Source organism: Rhyacophila brunnea, unplaced genomic scaffold (assembly GCF_057557595.1).
Source record: "Rhyacophila brunnea isolate RB1 unplaced genomic scaffold, BYU_Rbru_1.0 scaffold_1, whole genome shotgun sequence".
NCBI classification, from domain to species: domain Eukaryota; kingdom Metazoa; phylum Arthropoda; class Insecta; order Trichoptera; family Rhyacophilidae; genus Rhyacophila; species Rhyacophila brunnea.
Window position 1 is genome coordinate 1,246,828 of NW_028232751.1, and position 20,771 is coordinate 1,267,598.

Here is a 20,771-nt window from a genome sequence, read left to right on the forward strand (position 1 = left end):
GTTATACCCAAAATTTTTATATCAGGCTTCATAAACATAAAGTACATGAGTACATATTTTAGATTTGCCATCTTTTCGCTTTCTTCTCTATCTAGACTCTAGACGATATGAATTTTTTTTTTACTAATTCCAATATTATGTTTTTAGAACAATATATATGGACGACATTCTTAGTAAATATATAAGTAATAATCCATTCACTTGCACATTATAGAAAAGGTTCACGTCATTATTTCGTCGGTTACATGTAAGTTGTACGTATGCAGTTCATCGTGGGACACTTATTCAGTGTTGACTTACTGTATAACTGTTTACGTACACATTTCCGGATACGTATTTCGTCACATCTCGTAATTGTTAAGTTTTACGACACCCAGTGGTCGATTGTCGTTGATTGTATCAGTTACCGGAGTATTATACTGGAATAAAAGGTTACTTACAATTTTCATCAACTAAAATTGTTGATTTTAATAAATTTTTGCCAATTTACTGATATTTTTTAAAACAAAAAATCTACTGAGTTTTAAAAATTTCATGTGACAACACTCTCACTTAGTTACTAGAAACATATTATCAGAGCCAATAGTGATTGTTTTATTAGCATATTTGAAGAAAACTTATTGGGTTTGTACTAATTTAATGTAAATAGTGCAAAAATGTCGTTTTATCGCATTTTTCTTCTGATACTAAAGTCTGGAGCTTCCTCTACTCAACTTGAATATCCAGCTTTTCACATCAATAGCTGCCTAACAATACTTGAAGTCTCTCTCTTGAACATGCCCCCCACATCTTGAAGCGGGCCCCCAGGCTAGAATCTTCGGCGGTCCCTCTACCTATTGCTAAGGTTAAAGTCGATTGTCGATACAAATAGTGTTTAAGGTAAAATTTAGGGTATTTTATAGAGATTTTTTGTATTTTGAATACACCCACTTATGGAGTTGTCGAATATCGACAAACAATAATCGAAAATCGCATCGCACAAGTATATATTGAGATTGAAATAGCGCCGCAGGCGAGATTTATTTACTATTATGCAATTTTGTGATGTGTGTTTATCACACTTGGTTGGTTGATTCGCCACGCCGGGCCCCCCCTAAGCCCGAGCCCCCATGCTAGAGCCCTGACAGCCCCCCCTTATGGGGGCCATGCTCTTGAATACTCCGTGTTTTTCGTCCTTCTTTCGTATTGATATCTACTGACTCCGAAGATTTATAAAAGCTATACAATTACTTCATATTTCTCCTGGAAAATTCTTATAAAACTCTGTTATTCTTCTTATGTTATCCCATAGAAATCCGTTACCAAAAAAGAGATCATTACTTTATGGTCGGCTACTCGGAACGGTTTTATGAAACTGCACTCGTACCAGTCATGCAGGTTCTTAAGCCATGAAGTATTGATATTTCTTTAGACAGTGAGCTGGGGAAAGCTGTACATTTGTCTTCTCATTATAAAACTCAGGTATTTTAGTTTTTATTTCAAACGGAACTTCTCATTTATCTCCCATTCGTCCGAGGAATCAACATTTAGTAACCATGTCAGTCCAAGGGATTTTCAATATAAGTCTACATAACTATTACACCAAAGTTTCAAATCTCCACGATTACTTCATAAAGAGAAAAGAATTGGTAGGACATAACAGCGAACCATACATATTATAATATATCTAAGTACCTATTAGTCGCATTTGGTATGGGAATATGGGTCATTGAAAAATGGGATCAGAATCAAAAGATTAAGACAAGTAGGTATATTAATTATTAAAATATGATTAAGTTCCATAATTTAAGGTGATAGTTATATAATCCATAGAAACGATAAGGTGGCAATTTTATATAGCAGATTGAAAACATCAAGTAAGTAATTTAGATCAAAATTATGACATGTTGAGTATATACATATATTACTAATTATTCATAAAAAATATCAATCACTTAGTATTCACCACATATTATAAGACGTCATCGTGTATCATTCATATCATAATCATTTTTATCACGAATTATCACCATTTATTTAACCGCTGAATGTATTAACCAGATCATAATATTATTTTATATCACTTATGTTTGCTTGTTTTTATTTATGTGTGTTGTGTTTATATTTGTGACATTTTCAATTGCCGAGCTTACCTGATTGATTTTTCCTTCACGATATATTGTAAAGAAAATGAATAATTTAAACTATGCTTTCAATAAAATAATATTTGTTACATAATCTTTATCGGTTTCCTCTGACTGGCAGACATTTACAGCATGCTGAACGGTCTGTATTGTAGATGAAACCTGTAATAAAGTTTGCCATAGTAACCGTGACGCTAAAATCATCAGTCTTACTGGCGTTTTACAATAGTGCCGACTAGTTGTAATGAGTTTTTTTTACCACCAGCGCTTCGGGGCATGTTCGAACGTCCCCCACTGGTCAACGGATATCCGCGATATTTACAATGAAGTAATAACGCAGAGACTGGTTGTCCGCCTTTCAAGAGACGAAACTCATCCTGATTATCCAGCCGTATTTCCCGAAAAGGTTCGTGTCTACATTTATCCATTATGTTTATACTTTTTGCATATTCTTAATTATTAAAATAGTTCGGACTACGACTAGTGGGGGTGTTATACACATTACAATGTGAATGCTTTAGTTCGGGTGAAAATTTAGTATTCGAAATGGTCTATGAAGATTGTAATAATTGAAATAATATGATCAATTAATAACAAGTTAAAGTTTCAAGGCTTAACTTGGCAATATTTGAGTCGCTGATATCAATACTGGTTTATATTTAAAAAAAAATGTTTATTTTAGGGCTCAGTAAGCCAATATTTGCTACTTGTACTACGTGAAAAATGGTTGTCTATAAAATTATTAAATTTATTAAATTTTCTAGCAATAAAATACCCTAAGTGTTAATGGGACGTCAATGGGTTAGTGCCACAGTTATACTATATACCGACTAGAGTATCGAATAGCACATCCGATTCAAATTAACCAACATCCTAACATCGAATGCAACTCCGAATACAGTTCGGCATATATGAACATGATAACTAGCTTAGAAATCGGGAACATCAGTAGTTTGTTCTTCCAAGGTGCAAAGTTAACCTGCCATTGATGATGCCAATTGATGAGGGTAATAACTCTGTTCAACCAAAACGCCTAGGATATTGATATATTTCACCTGCGTGAGTAAGAGAATTGGTAGGCGTTGTTATATAAAGTCTTAAAATAGGGCATACGTAGCTCATTCCGTGTAGTGTAGACTTCCGTGTATCCACTTTATAATTGCTGTATGTACGTGATATTGTGAACGTCTTGAATTTGTAATTTGTAAAGTTCACTCTAAGTATGTAAATAAATTTGAATTTGAACATTTTGAATTATTATTTTCGCTTTTTTAAAGAACTGGGAAGTGTTTTTTTTGGTGAAGAAATTCTTTTTATAGTAAATTAAATTGACTACGAAAGGTATTTCTGTATAAAAAAAAGCACTTATTATTAGTTGAAAATTTTCATATACGGCGAAGTATAATATTATATCGGGTTGCATTCGAAGTTATAAACGAAAAATCCGATGAAATATATGGTATTAAGCGGTGTCTATATTGGCAACAAGTTGCTGGTAAACCTCATTAAATTTCAATTAAAATAATTTATGATCGTAAAATTTAAAGAGGTTGCCAGCAACTTGTTGCCAATGTGAACACGGCAGAATGCGCTATGTAGTACCCTGGTCAGTACATAGCTATGACTAGAGAATAGATAGAAGGTTCATTCGGGGTTGATCATAATTATATTCTGTTTAAAATCGAATACACAGTATTAACAGTTGAAAAACACATTTCTAATGTCGTTACTCGCTATTCAGGTCGTCAGATTTTCAGTATTAATAAATTATTATCTTGGAGGCTGTCCGACCTCTGATCACCTGTGCGTGCATCGGGCTCATATAATGTGGATTTTGCCGCAGGAGAATGTTGCACACGGGATGTGGTGCACTCTGATCGAGCCGGACGACCAAGTTGTGGGAGTAGTGGAGTTCTGGAGAACCAGAGACAAGGGTGGCTTCTCTCTCAAGGAGGAGGACACGGCAATTTCCTATATGCTGTGGGGAAATGTCGCTCTCGACGTATCTACTAACTTTTCGCACTTGTTAAAGCAGAAGCATTTAAACGAGTTCCTAATGACTGTAGTGAAGTAAAACATTTTTTTTTGTATAATAAATAATAATAATAATTTTACCCCACCATCCGGGGGCGGATTCGGCCAATGGGACAAATCTCGGTAAACAGACAAGTCCCATCTTTTTTTGTTTAATTTTTTAATTGCAAAATTTATATATTGATTTCAAATAACATATTAAATAAAATTTAAAACTGTTAAATAATATCGTATGCAATAATTTATTGTATGGTGTTAACTACTGTCAATTCGTGGTAGAAATGCGTTGTATTATTAATTTAATTTAATAAACGCAATTCTGTTATTGTACTTATTCGACTTTTATTTAATAATTGGATCGGTTTCGTCCGCCTCAGAGGTACATTTTCAACAAATTCAACAATATCAATTGAAAATGGCCATCTGAGTCGGACGAAACCGATCCAGATATTAAGTAAAAGTGGAAAAAGTACGATACAAATATTTGCGTTTTATTAAATTAAAATTTATTAATAGTATGCAATAATTCCCTGCTTATCATATTTTTATTGTCCATCGTGCTGATCAATATTCGATAATAGGATTCATTCGGTTTTATTTTAAAAGTGTTAAAATACATTAGTTCATAATACTTATATTATGTAATAATTAAATAGTTTATGTGTAATTAAATTTTGAACCGATTGCCGAGCAAATTTCCAGTGGCAATCTTAAGCCTCCAATCCGCCCCTGTCGTCATCGCCTGCGAGGCCGGCCATTTTTTTTAAATTTCCAACATTACAGTAGAGGCAAAAATCTATCAAAAAATATTTACATAACTGTCACCAAATAGGTTGTATTCAGAAGCTTGAGTGGTTTCCCTGTCAAAAACGCCGAAGCTAGATTCAATTTGTCATATTAAGTGCTGTTATATGCATAACCTTCCAAATTCGTCCAACAGCTAATATAGTTTGTACGAAAATTAGTAGACTAAAGTTTATTTATTGAAAGTATTTTTTTTATAAATGAATATGCAGCCTATAGAGAGATTTCGTATAAATCGATATTTTTGTATGGTGTTAATTACATATATTAATATAAATTATACTTCCGGTTTCAGACTCAATAATTGCATCATATTTAAAAGTTTCGTTGGTCTATACGCTGTACTTTCGGTACAGATGACAATTCATGTCGTCAAAGATAAATGACGACAAAGCGAGTCAAGATTCTTTTATAATTTCTAAAACTCTTTCTTTAAGCACCGAGGTGCATGGTTGCTACATCAGTCCCGTACAAGGGAGTGTGGTACTAAAATCATTTCATTCTGATACGTTTATAGCGTCACGGAAGGTGGCTGTGCACAAATCACGGCCTGCATATACATGGCGGGTGAAGATGGGGTAACTCAAATCACTGTACTTTCATTAATTATTACTCATCGAGTATTAAACCAATTTTGCGATATTTTTTTAATTATTCGTGTTACTCAACTTCGATATTAAATAGCTTAATATCGAAGTTTTGCTATTGACCTACATAATATACGAGGGTAGTCCCAGAAGTACCCGACCTAACAAATAAAACACAAAAAAATTGAGAAAAAATATTTTTATTTCTCTACGTAGTCTCCTAGAGATGTTCAATAGCTTTGATACCCTGTTTATAGTGAGAATCGTTGAGCTCCTCAAAATAACCATCAACCACAGACTCCACCTCTTCATTGTTGGCAAATCTTTTACCATCGAGCCATTTTTTCAAGTTTAGAAACAGAAAATAATCCGAGGAGGCTAAATCTGGTGAATACGGTGCGTGTGGAAGCAATTCGAACTTTAATTAATTGATTTTGGCTATCGCGATAACGGATGTGTGAACTGATGAATTGTCCTGATGAAAAGAAACTTTCTTTTTTGCCAAATGCGGTTGTTTTTTCTTGATTTCATCACTCAAACGCTGCAATAAGTTTGCATAATACACGCTGTTGATTGATTGTCCTTTCTTAAGATAATCAATGAAAATTACTCCACGCACATCCCAAAAAACTGACGCCATGACCTTGCCTGCAGATGGAACTGTCTTTGCCTTCTTTGGAGCCGATTCTCCCCTTTCAGTCGATTGTTTTGACTGTTCTTTCGTCTCAGGTGTGAAGTGATGGACGCATGTTTCATCCATGGTTATGAATAGACGCAAAACTGTCCTTTATTGCTGTGAAACTTTGCCAAACACTCGATTGAAACATCTTCACGATGCTGTTTTTGTTCCATTGTGAGTAATCGCGGCACCCACCTTGCGCACATCTTTCTCATGTCTAAATTTTCAGTCTGCCAGCTCACGCAATTTCAGTCGACATTCATTCAATACCATTTTGTGGATTTTGGACACCATATCTGGCGTGGTCACCTCATTTGGCCGACCACTGCGATGTTCGTCTTGGCAGCTCATCCGAGCTCGTTTAAACTCAGCCACCCAATATGTTACTGTTGTAAACAAAGGAGCAGACACCCGCAGAGTAGAATCTAGTGCCGTTTTGATATTGGCCTTTCAAATGAAAGTATTGTATCACATAACTATGACCAATTTTTTCCATGTTTACAAATTCACTGAGAGCGTTCACTGTTGATGGCTGACAAATAATTACTGAACAACGTAGCGTCTTCAAACTTCAAACTTAGGCTTTATAAAGTTGGTGCTTTCTATTATGGTCATTACGTTTAAACAATAACTGCTATCTATATGTCAGGTCGGGTACTTCTGGGACTACACGGTATTATCATGTATTATACATATTATATTTTATATATTCGAAATATTATTTTATGAAAATTTTGCACCGAGCCTCGCAGGCGTAATGATGATAAATATTTATTGTTTGTATTTTTTTTTTACTAAAAAACTAATATTCAAATCAAAACCTATCGAATCGTACTTAATAAAATACAATATACTAGGTACCATCGTATCTTCTATTTTAAATTGCATTATTATTGAGTTGTGTAACTCTTTCGATTATTATCTATTATCTTAAAAAAGAATAAGCATTCTGTTAGAAATTAAGAAAATTTTCCGTTGTATCGTTATTGTCATTTTACGATGGTTTAAAATTTAATGCCAAACATACGACATGCGCGAATACACTTTTAGAGACATAGATTTTACCGGCATACCTCAATTTTGGATCTATTTTATTATGTTTGGCTTGTCAATAATTGAAACTTTTCATTTCATACGAAGACGTATGTAAATGAAAGACAGGTTCTGGCGTTGCGGGCACGAATAAATCACTTTTCAATGGTGTTAGTGTCATTTGAAAGTAACAATACCGACACCTAAATGAGTCGCCTGCACTATCACAAGAATCTGACACCATTCTACCTAATGGTATTTTCTCTTGTAAATTACATCTATACAATTTTTCTCACGTTTTGAAGAACTATAATATTTTGTAATTGAAATGTAAAACAATAGTCGTTTTCGCGTACTATATGTACATACTTCTCACGCAATGACGTATTTAGCAGAGAACCAGTCTCCGAGGCCAAGAAAATCGGTTTGATCCAATTGTTGGCGAATGTAACAAATTGTTTTTTTTTTCAATATATGTTTCATTCAGAGCAAATCAATAGTGGGTTGGGGTAATAGCCAACAAATATTCTAAATAGTTAAAAACTTCCTTTTTCCTGTGGAGGCTCAAATGCTTCGCTTAGGAACAAAGATGGAAATTTACTTTTTTAAACCCTCCGCTCTGTCGTAAATTGTACGTAAACCAAAATTATAGTACACATTCTATAATGTTTGTATGGTTGGAAATACGGCGTATTCTAATGTTAATTAAAATATTTATTTTACGCAAAAATACTTACCGTGTATTTATTCAAATCTTTCCTACATCACGGTTTGGGAAAAACTGATTTAAATAAAATGGAAACATGTATATTATAATATTATAAAACATACATTGTATTTTATTAAGCACGGTTAATTCGATATGGTCTTATGGTGGTGTTCTGCTCTTCTTACATCAATAATAATACAATAATTTAATTTATTTAGGCTTAGGTACATAGTTAATATCAACAATAACAAATAGTGAAATACATAAATATACAGTTTTATGTGATAACGAAAAAATGTGCCTCGCCATTTCTTGGATTGGATAATTACATAGGTTTGAAGTTTGGCGAGGTTGCCATACCTTGAATTGGATAATTACATAGGTATGAAATGTGCGGAAAAAATACTTATTTTGTGATAATTTGTTGGCATGGCTCGCCATTTCTTGGATTGGATAATTACATAGGTGTGAAGTTTGGCGAGGTTGCCATACCTTGAATTGGATAATTACATAGGTATGAAATGTGCGGAAAAAATACTTATTTTGTGATAATTTGTTGGCATGGCTCGCCATTTCTTGGATTGGATAATTACATAGGTGTGAAGTTTGGCGAGGTTGCCATACCTTGAATTGGATAATTACATAGGTATGAAATGTGCGGAAAAAATACTTATTTTGTGATAATTTGTTGGCATGGTTCGCCATTTCTTGGATTGGATAATTACATAGGTGTGAAGTTTGGCGAGGTTGCCATACCTTGAATTGGATAATTACATAGGTATGAAATGTGCGGAAAAAAATACTTATTTTGTGATAATTTGTTGGCATGGCTCGCCATTTCTTGGATTGGATAATTACATAGGTTTGAAGTTTGGCGAGGTTGCCATACCTTGAATTGGATAATTACATAGGTTTGAAGTGTGGCGAAGAAAACAGTGTTTTCAGTTAGTTATGTGTTGGTTTGGTTTGACATTTCTTTGATTGTATAATTATTACACCATGTGACGATGAAAACATTTTTAGGGTAAATTAGTTGGTTGGGTTCTTAATTTCGACCCCCACCGCGGTGCCTTCAATCGCGTGTACAATCGTGATTACCCGACATGTATTGTACGCGCGATCGACCAAAACCGAACTTTATATTTCGAAAACTACTTTACAATCCACATCTGAGAAGTAAAAATATGTATAAGTAATATCATGTATGTATTTTTATAAGTAACAGAATGTTATTACAACAACAACAACAATCACGTCCTCATGTCCTCCCACAGAGTTACCGTAACTACGGTATTAATTTTTGTAAACAAAAGAAACTAAAAATTTTAAAGTGACTGTTAAAATTAATGATAATCGTAAATGATTTATGGATATATATGTATATTTATTTATATATTATTTATCCATATAATAGTATACATTAAATGTATAATGATTCGCTACTCGATACCTGAAAATATATTAAATAATTATAGAATACAAATGAACGATTTTATCAATCTTGTATATAATAGTATAAAAATACTACATATTATTAACGCTCTTGAGTTTTGAGCAAAATTCATAAAATGTTTTATTTAATTTGAACATTTACTTGGCATTGATCACTGGCAGTTATTAACAAAGCAAATCAGAGATAACCAGAATATCTGGAGGACTGAAAAGGGCTGTCAATAAATAACCATTGTGAGTGACGTAAAATATGAGAACATTGTCCAGCGATATTGAAAAATTAAGTTACAATTACGAATATCTACTGAAAAAATCGCGAAGATAAGTGCACTATCATATTGTAGAGCGGACATGTACTGTTTTGTAAATGAATTGTGAATGGGAGCTTAACCGGTATCGGATTGATTGTAAATAAACCGTGGAAAACCCGCTAAGTAAATATTGATTACATAACTCTTTATGTAACAATAACATGGAATATTAAAGTCCAAGTAATTTTCAAGTGATGTAAAAGAAAATGTCAGCACACAAATAAACATTCTGGAAATCAGTGGAACTCACTGAAAGTAAAATAAACTAAGTACTATGACAAAATATGATTATGAAATAATAATTTATTTATACAGTGACGAGAAGAACAGTTTTAGAAAACAAGCACTAATTTGATGTGAACCTATAAATGATCGAACAATTTATTTGCTTCTTAATGCCAATCCATGTAAAATACATATCATTCAATGATACACCTACTGCTTTATCAAAAAAAGAAGATTTAAAAAATATATGAATTCATGAACTCATTTTATTTTACAAGACATCTACGATGATTTTTTGAACGGTCTGAAAAAAATTCTAAAACGAGAGACAGCCAAGAGACCCATCAAAGAAAATCAGCTAGAAAGTCAATGAATTTTCACGTGTTATAGAAATATTTACAATAAAATAAATATAAGCGCAACACTTGTCAACCACAAGCCGCTTCATAATTTTTATCCGACAATGATTGATGAAGAAATCCCTGTACAATAGTAGAATCTGTTTTGCTGATTACATCATAGTCTTCTCGTAAGTTCCAGAAAACTTACAAAGTAGAATGCAGGAATTCAGCAAGAAATGCATAACAAAGTACGTTTAAAATAAACGTAACTAAGATGAAAGTTAACTACTTTTCTAACAGAGAAGAGAATCAACGACACAGTTCAAATAGGATAATAAATACACGTATCTAGGATAACACGTGTATATAAATGGATGTATTATTAATGAAATCGTTCGCAAAGTAAAGCTGATGCTGGGTTGCTGTGATTTTGGTCGCCTGAATAATGTACTTAAAGTGGTTTCCCACGGTGCTAAAATACAACCAGTGTATTGTGCCCGTAATCACATTATGGCGAAACATGGACATACAGGAAAAATATATATATATCGTGGTATGGAGAGGTAAATGCTGCGCATAGAGCAAGAGACTGGATAAGGGAACAAACAAGACTAAGTGGTGTAATAGAGTTTTGCAAAACTCTTAAAAGGAAATAGACAGGATTCATAGTTTGAAGAAGAGACAATGGTTTGACAAATATAGTCATCCAATGGTACACAAGAGATATAAAGATATGTAAAGGTGGATCTATAGGCCACTGAATTAACGAAATGATTAAGTTATACTGAATTACGTGACAACGCAATGCATATGATTGACAATAAATGGAGTCTTGGAGTGACTCCAGGCTGTTAATGAAGATGTTAATGGTTGACCAATTTGACCACAACTAGAGGCATCATCTTTTCCTATAGAAATATACACATATTGTATACGAGTATATATGTACATACAACACATAATCCTGAAAGTAACTGCTCGACGTGTGAATGGTCAAAGGTGTCAACAATACAGTAAACACGATTTAATGATCAGAAATATCCGGTTGAACACCCGGAAAGACCTCTTTGATGTGACGAACGCTGATTTAAGGACGAGCAAGTCGAAGTTGCAGAATATACAGCTAAAAGATTATACAGGGTGGCCATTGGCTCCTGATACCTGATCTGGAATAATAGAGTCTGACGGTGAATGGGTTACGAAAATTGAATCTGAATCTGAAAACTGAATCGTTTGCAGTCCTCTTGGAATACATATGAAGACTTACTTACCCATGTGACTGACATCTAACGTGAAAAGGCTAAAAAACGACAGCAGAAGAAACAATATTCACTTAGAATTTATTACAGTCTGAGTACAATTCAGCATCTGGTGTTTCTTTTAATGACAAATCTGTGGAAAGAAAAATGCTGTTCGAGAGATTAAGTGATCACACCTCACAAAAAGATGACTCTCCGAACTGAGAAATTACAAAGGACAAGAAATAACTGTGATTAACATAGCGAAATGTCGCTTGTTCAACATGTTAAATTACTAAGTTGCAAGTAACCAAAGGTTGAGCATCATATATGCTGCGGTGTTATGACTTTTTCATCAACGATAAGAGAAGTAGTTATGCAGTCACGTATGATTGAATGGCAACGAGAAATACATGATCAATAAATAGAACGATTTGTTTTAAGAAAATATTATATATAAATATAAAGTTAAACATAAAAATAAGTTTTTAAGGATAGTCTAATAATAATATCTAAATGGTGTATTAAACATAAAAAGAATAATCTAATTATATATGTGTAATTTCGTTAAAATAAATATAAAAGAAATGTAATCAGAAATAGAGTAAACAGCTTTAAATTGAAAGTGAAATTCCAATGTTAAAATAAATAATGATAGGTAATCGTAGTGATATTTTAATTGTAATATTGCTGTTGTGTAATTATTATATATATAAATATTGTATAATATAGTACCTATATGTAATTATTATAACTTATGTCTCTACATAATCGGGGAACAATCTTAATGGTGAGTAGTTTTATTAATAGTGAATACAATTTTTTTTTAGATTAGACAATGAATATTTAAAAAAATCTAATCATGTTAAAATAGCACACAATTAATTTATTTTACAATAGTTATGGATTCAATTCCATGCTAACTAAAATAAGTATAATGCAAAAGTTACTTTTATTCAAAAACAAATGTATGTATTGTATCCACCCACCATTTTTTGACCCATTAGTTTAGTTAAATATGTAGTATTGTGGTATATTATGATGTATTACATTATTGTAGTTTTATATACAGAAGTTTGTATGTTTTATAGGTCAATTTTCCAAGATATGGTGTCAATGAAGACTCTAGTGAAGAAGATCATCAACTTCGCACAGCGGCTGGTGGACGCTGACCGAGCTTCACTGTTCCTGGTGGACCATCGCAAAAACGAGCTTTACGCGACCATATTCGACTCCAACGTCCACGACGAATCTTCGGAGGATTTCTTCAATATGGTGACACCCTCGTCGAGGAGTGAAAATGGGAAGCATACTCAGGAAGAGATTAGGTTCCCCATGGGGACTGGGATTGCTGGGTACGTGGCGCTCACGGGTGAGGTGCTGAACATCAAAGATGCTTACGACGATTTGAGATTTAATAAGTAAGTGATACTTATTTAATTTGATGATTTCGTTGGGTATATTATTTTCATTCAATGGTTATATACATCTGCAATGTTATATTATTCCATTTACTACAGTTGACGTAGACTCATCCATTTCAATTCGTGACACTCAGTATGCGGGTACACAAGGCGCTTAACGTCAGCAGAGCCAGGACAGCAGAGCCAGTCCAAAAAAACAAAAAAAAATCTTTCTTAACCTTTTTTAAGCACTACGGTGCATGGTTGCAGCATCAGTCCCGTGCGGCTCCGTCTCGGGACGGAATGAGCACTTAAAATCACTTCTTTCAGACACGCTTAAAGCGTCATGGAAAGCGGCCGTGCATATCCACGGCTGTGCATATATGATGGGTGGTGGTGGGTAGTTCACATACATTAAAGCGTTAAACGGATTTTTATAATGGCATTATGTCTTTCAGATTCAGCTATTATTAACATTTTGGTCTGCGTATTACTTACCAGATCAATCATTTTTTATTACGATCCAAAAATCGCATCTGGTACATGGTGTTGAATCTAAAGTTTTTCAAAATCAAAACCACCTTCAAAGTTTTCATAAAAATGCTAGACGTTTATATGTCAACTGAAAAATTATGAGTGTATTTGTGAACACTACCAAAAAGAAGTTCCAGTTATTAACAATGATAGTAATCTATGAAGTATGTGGTTACCTACTTTTAGATGCAAGAAACCACTGTATTTTTAAGGCAGCGCCAAAACAAACTCATCAGTTTTCTTGGGGCAAAAATTTTACGTTCTATCGACTACTTTTCACCAACACAGCTATAAAGGTGTCATCTTTATTTCCTAAGTATTTTTTCCCACATATGCACAAGATATCTGCATTTTTTGTCTTTTTTGTGGTAAATTTAAAATTTTCTTCGTCAAAATAGATTAATTTCTTATTCCACCTGGCAATAGCGAAGGGTGAATGTAGGCTGTTAAGTTTCGCCGTAAATAGTGCACATTAAACTTTGTTAGTCATACGTATCTTTATTGAACTAAGACTACAATTTACATATGGTATTGATTAATTTTTAAAAATCAATTAAATCCTGCCTAAATCAAACCATAATAGTTTTGGTATACTTTGGGCGATACGACAAAATTGTGCACACTTTTTCATTCATACTTATTTGTTTTCGTTGAATTAAGAACACATTTACACATATTGTTGGTTCATTTTTTGTAAGCCATGTGTAACCAAACTATTATAGATAAAAATATTATTTTATATCTATAAAATATCTAAAGTTATGTATGATTTAATTGCATGATTTTAGATATTTAATAGATTAGATATAGATTATAGAGTCTTTTTTGACTATTATTTATTGTGGCTTGGTTTCGCAGGGTTTATTTGAATTTTAAAAACTAACCAACACTGTTGGGAAAGTGGCTGACATCCATTTCTCGTAAAAAACAAAATCTGCTAATACTAACCTCTACTCTGTGGAGGCCCATATGATCCTATTAGGATCGGACATGGTCGAAAGAAAGAAGAAGTCTTATTTCAATGAAAACAAATACGTATGACTGACAAAGGTTAGTGTGCATTATTTATGGCTTATCTTAACAGCTTACCTCTACCCTTCGCGACTGCCATCTAGAATCACATAAAAAACAAAATATTAATAAATATCACGTTCCAACATGATAAAACACATATTTTAATTGCATCTACATTAACGTCTAAATTTTAAAGGGCTGTCGACCAAAGAACTGGATATAAAACCGAAACAATCCTCTGCATGCCCATCAAAACTAGGGGCGCTATAATTGGAGTTGTTCAAATGATCAACAAATGCGTCGGCCATTTTTCACTGGAAGACGAGGAAGCCTTTTCGGTTTTCTCCGTGTACTGCGGACTGGCTTTACACCACGCTAAACTATACGAAAGGATTACCAGATCTGAACAGAAGTATGCTATCGCGCTGGAGGTATTGAGTTATCACAGTGGATGTTCAGATAACGAAGTATCAACATTTTCAAACAACAACATTGACCCGCCACTTGACATTGACTCGTACTACTTCGACGCCTTTCGTTTGGACGATACTAACAAAGTCACCTTAACTATATCGATGTTTAAAGATTTATTTGGCGATATGAGATGCCACCAAGAATCACTTGTCAGATTCGTTTTGACAGTGAGAAAGAATTACAGAGATCTGCCTTATCATAATTGGACTCACGGATTTTCAGTCGCCAATTGCATGTATTCTATCATAAAGAGTACGGCAGGTGTGTTTACTATAAATGAAGTAAGTGACAAAAATATAATATATGTGTTATATTATATTATTTATATTACTTATTTAGTACTGATAGTATTAACCGAGATGCTCGATTTTTGAGAGTACATCTGTGTGGGAATTTAGAAGGGAAATTACTATTTTAAAACCAAAGTTTTGACAATTTTCTATGTGAAATTTACTGTTGATTCAATTCGTATTTTCTTCTGTTTGAAGCATATTTCTGTGGTATGGTTATTTTCTTATACTATTCGACTGATTTTCTATATACTTTTTCAATATTTTTTAAATGATTCACCACTTAGAGTTAAAGCTCTTTCTTATGATTTTACCGAAACTTTGACTGCGACTCGCTGTCATATTGCATCTTCTCATCTCGAAGAGGATCCGCCGATCAAACCCACACTCCAATTATGTTATCGAACATTATAATTCTGCCAAGCTCTTCCATAAACATTCTCAAAGATATCTGTAACTCACAGCTGTAATCTGTGTCGTTTATATTTAGGTAATTGTACTGCTATATGTACAATGTCCTACAAAATATTATTACATTCATTGCAGAGTTGCAAATCTCTTCTTCTCAAAGTGGATATCAAATCTTTTACCCATTATGTGTCCTGTTCTTAAGCTCAGTCTCAGCGTAAGCTCATTTCTCTTCAGAGGATATTCTACAAACCAGGGTACCAAACATGGGGATGGTAGAATGGTCTTACTGCATTTCCTCTTTTGGGATGCCCTGTGGTGAAAATCTATGCACATGCTTTGGCACATTTTCTTTATGGCCTCATTCCAGCCCAGGTATTCTGGTACCCAGAGTTAAGGCTCTTTGATATCTTACACTTGATAGTTATCATAGTGTATAAATATAAGACTACCATTTAATGTGAATATTTTTTAAATGATTAATGTCATCACAATCTATACACATTTTAAATTATTATCTCTAATATACATATTTAATATTTGAGTTAAATTGAGAATGTTCAGGATTTCATTGAAATTTATAACGGTTTCTTAGAATTTGCATAAATATAGTCTCCATTATCCAAACCAAAGGGGGTGATAGTACAGATAATCAAAATAACACATTTTTCGTATCGTTATATTTTTTATTTTTTTTTTATTTTTAGAGAATCGCATTGTTTATCAGTTGCCTGTGCCATGATTTAGATCACAGAGGAAAAAACAATAAATTTATGCTGGAAACTGAATCGCCATTAGCAGCGATGTATTCGACATCCACCATGGAACATCACCATTTTAATCAGACAGTTATTATAATACAACAGGTAACAGATATAACTTCTATTTAGTGGCACATATATCATCACCGTCATCACCATCATCACAATCATCACCATAATCACCATCATTATCATCATCACCATCATCACAATCACCATCATCATTACCATCATCATCACAATCATCACCATCATCACAATCACCATTATCATCACCATCATCAGCCTAGTACAATTCAATACTGGATGAAGGGATTTCCAAGCTGATTCTATTCCTCTCGGTTATGTGCATTGCATTGGCATGTCATCATCATCATCAGCCGGGGTCAATCCACTGCTGGATGAAGGCCTCCCCAAGCTTCTTCCAACTCTCTCGATCCTGTGTCGTTCGCTGCCATGTATTTCCGCCGAACTTTACCAGTTCGTCAATCCAGCGGCTTTTAGGGCGACCCTGTGGCCGTTTTGTGCCCCTTGGGTACCACTGGATGATAGCATTTGTCCAGCGGCCGTCCTTTCGGCGAGCAAAGTGCCCTGCCCATCTCCATTTCAGCTGTTTGGCAACGTCTATTACATCGGCATGTACTTGCACAAAATTTAACACTATCGTCGATAAAGCAGATTCTAGGTCAACCTACTTTTATGATGTCTCTTAGATACATTTTGATGATTAAATAGTATTTATTTGCCGTTTGAGTGTGTTGTTCATTTTATTAATTGATATTAAGATTTCATTAATTAATATTATTTTCTTTTTTTCTAAACCGCCAAACATTTGATTTGGTTGGCGCACAGCTGGCTCAAAAGGGACACAACATTTTTAAGCAACTCACATCATCCGAATACAAAGAGATGTTGGGATTCGTAAAGCATTGCATCCTCGCGACAGACCTGGCGCGCTTCTTCACAAACCGATCCAAGCTGGACGACCTCATCAAGAACAAGACGTTTTCATGGGAGCAGAAAGACCACAGGTTGTTTTATTTAATACAATAGTTACGGTAATACTAAAACGTCATCGTAGTTTTTTTTAAACCAACAAATATGTATGTTGAAAGCTTTCTATTGCATCCTTCTTTCTGGTCATTTACTGAATTCTGAAGGTCATAAATAGAATGTATAATATTCGAAATAACCGCTCTGATGACATTTTGGTATTATTAAAAAAACGCTTATATTTATATATGAAATATAAATAAAATAGATAAGTATCTAATTTAGTATGTTTTTTTGTGCTTAAGGTTTCTGATAATGGCGATTGCGATGACCGGCTGTGACCTGTCAGCGTCAGCCAAGCCGTGGCACATTCAAGTAGAGACGGTCAAGGTGATTTTTGAGGAGTTCTACCAGCAAGGGGATGCCGAGCGCAATGCTGGAAGGACACCCATTCCGATGATGGACAGGAATTTACCTGATCAGCAGGCATCGTGTCAAGTGAGTGTCACAATTATAAAAATATCATTAAATTAAGTGTATTTTCAAAGTCACATCATCCATTCACAAATTGTTAATTATTATGTATAATATACAAAGTTATGAAAGTTTGGAGTATATTTTAACATACTCATTAATAATGATTTTTTCTTGTTGACTATAAACGTATTTAATAAATTCATGTGCTTAATTAAATATTCAATATTGCCAAATAGAACACGGTGAAAAATCCTTGGATACTTGAATAAGAATTAATTTCTTAGTACAGGTTTGACTACGCATTTCTCAGAAAAGCTTATTTAATCACCACCCTTAAATTACCAAACACAACGAAACATGAAAATTTAGCTTTTAACATTAACCACGTTCCATATATTGAACATACATTCATACAATTGAATAACTCTTTCTAGGATTAATCATTAATTCAATTATTATAAACAGGAATGTCTCGGTTGATTACTTGTTAAACTGTAAAATTTCGATGTGCATTGTTAAGTTCATTTGAACTAAATAAAAAATAATTACAAGACAAAAACAACTTTTTATATACTTACCGCGTTTTTAAATTTTCTATTGAATCATATAAACTTGACAATTCTATGTATTGATAAAAACTTTTTATTGTACTTGATAGAAATACTGAATAAATATTATAGAATACTGAAATGTCATTTTGACATTTCATATTGATTTCCATAGTAACGCACGTATATATTAATAATTTAGTTGCTAGGACCCCCTTAGCAACCAATAATAATAACTTTCCATACAAAACAGAATTAATTGAAAATGAATTCAATTCTGCTTAAAAATGGCTAAAAGTATTAAAAGAATCTATCTAAGATATTTTCTAAAAGTTTCAAATGTCTAAGGCTAGTCGGGAAGTTAGTTAAAAATCTTCAATCGTCTAATACAAATCTTGGACAAACAAGAAAAAAATGTACTGGACACACAAGAAAAAATCTGTACCGGACAAACAAGAATACGAGCTAATAAAAAGTGGTAATAAACACATTTACTTCAAAAATCAAGGCTTTAAGTAACATTGAAATGAGAACGCCATTCTCTTAAAACAATATATTTTGAGTTATTTCCCTATAGAAGTCATGCGAACGTGCTGTTATAAAATAGTCACTCGATAATAATACATATTATTATTATGAACTCGCGAATGGATGTGTGTATTTTGTAACGAGTGTGCGCGTGAAACTAACGGGCTATGTAATCAACAGGTGGGGTTCCTGACGGGGATATGTATGCCTTGCTACAACCTGTTGAACGAGGTCCTCGACGCAACGAAGCCACTCATGGATATGTGCCTGAGCAACCTGCGGCATTGGCAGAAGATTGAATCTGAAGGTAAAACGCTTCTTTCTATACAATGTGAAGGCAGTCCCGAAAATAGTGATATAGACTCAAAACTTTCTAAAATTGACTTCGATGAAGATGAACTTGCGGATGTGAATCTGACAGACGATATCACTGTCACTCCTCCGAGTGTTGATGATGACATTTAAATCAATAAATAATATAGTATCATTAAAGCCATTTAAACTTAAAATATTCAAATTGAATAATAATTCTATTATTGATACTAAATTTCAATGAGAATATTTTCGGGTTTTCGCATTCTTTTATGTAACAAGCTGTTTAATGGGTAAGATAAAGTTTGAGAAATATAATAAATAAAAAAATAATTTTAATATGTACTTTATTAAATAACATTTTTTAAAAATAACAATTTATGAGTATAAAATATAAAGTAAAAAATAAGTATTTATGCGGTTTGATTTTAAGCCATTGGACAGCAATTATGAATAATTTATAATAACTTCATGTTTACTCATAAAATATGTCGTTTCTTATTATTATAATTTTAAAATCTTTTAGCAGTTTGATATACATTTTGTAATACTTAAAATCATTTTGTTTTACAATCAACACCTTTCCTATCATTTATAATAAAACAATTCAAATCAAATGTATATTTTGATTGACGAATAATTATTTATCATAAAATATTTTTATTTAATTATAATAGTATCTCACACTTTTTCTTACTTATTCCTTATATTTACGCCATTTGTGTATATGACTTGTTTATATTAAGTACTTATTGATTTATTTGCTATGTCATAAAATGTGTTAATATGCTATTATAATATATTGATAACTCCGCTATCTGTGGTAATAATAGGATATTATGGTTAACATGTGTATAAATTATTCTTAAGGTGATACATCAGTGAAACGGCAAATAATTTTCAACTATAGGTGCGACGAAATTTTGGACTCGCTGCCATTTGGAGAGAGAACGTCGAGCTGGAAACACGTCAATTTGTTTCGTGATGGCGACAGGCGTATTAATTCTTAAATCGTGTAAAGATGACTAAAAACGTTACCCATTTACTTTAAAAAGAAAACATATCAATGAATATATTATTATTGTTACTGATAGAACATACGTTAAAGTTCCCACCACCACCCGTCATATATGCACAGCCGTGGATATGCACGGCCGCTTTCTATGACGCTTTAAACGTGCCTGAAAGAAGTGATTTTATTAAATGGACACATGTTGGATTTATATGACAAATTATATTTCGTTTGACATGCGTCATTTGCACTCGCGACCCGCAATCCGCGCATCGCCTAGCCACGATCTTTTTAGACCGTGCCTCAACTGAGGTATAGCCTTAAGGCTATACTTCAGCTGGGGCACGGTCTAAAACGATCGTGACTACGCGACGCGAAGATTGTGCGAACGAAGCGTGCAGAACAAAACATAATTTGTCATACAAATTCAACATGCGTCCATTTAATGTTATATTTATTGTTCTATTAGTAATAATAATAAT

The 20,771-nt window shown here is 33.4% G+C and overlaps 1 protein-coding gene across 1 annotated transcript; it reads left to right on the forward strand.

Moving 5' to 3' along the window:
- The first annotated feature begins 3,984 nt into the window (after positions 1 to 3,984).
- Positions 3,985 to 19,430, forward strand: LOC147079343 (putative 3',5'-cyclic phosphodiesterase pde-5). The gene is made up of 7 exons (XM_085949306.1): positions 3,985 to 4,193; positions 12,627 to 12,956; positions 14,683 to 15,241; positions 16,366 to 16,524; positions 17,284 to 17,450; positions 17,718 to 17,910; positions 19,146 to 19,430. Exons 1-7 carry the CDS (start codon positions 3,985 to 3,987, stop codon positions 19,428 to 19,430), a joined length of 1,902 nt encoding a protein of 633 aa, XP_085805432.1.
- Positions 19,431 to 20,771: the final 1,341 nt, after the last annotated feature.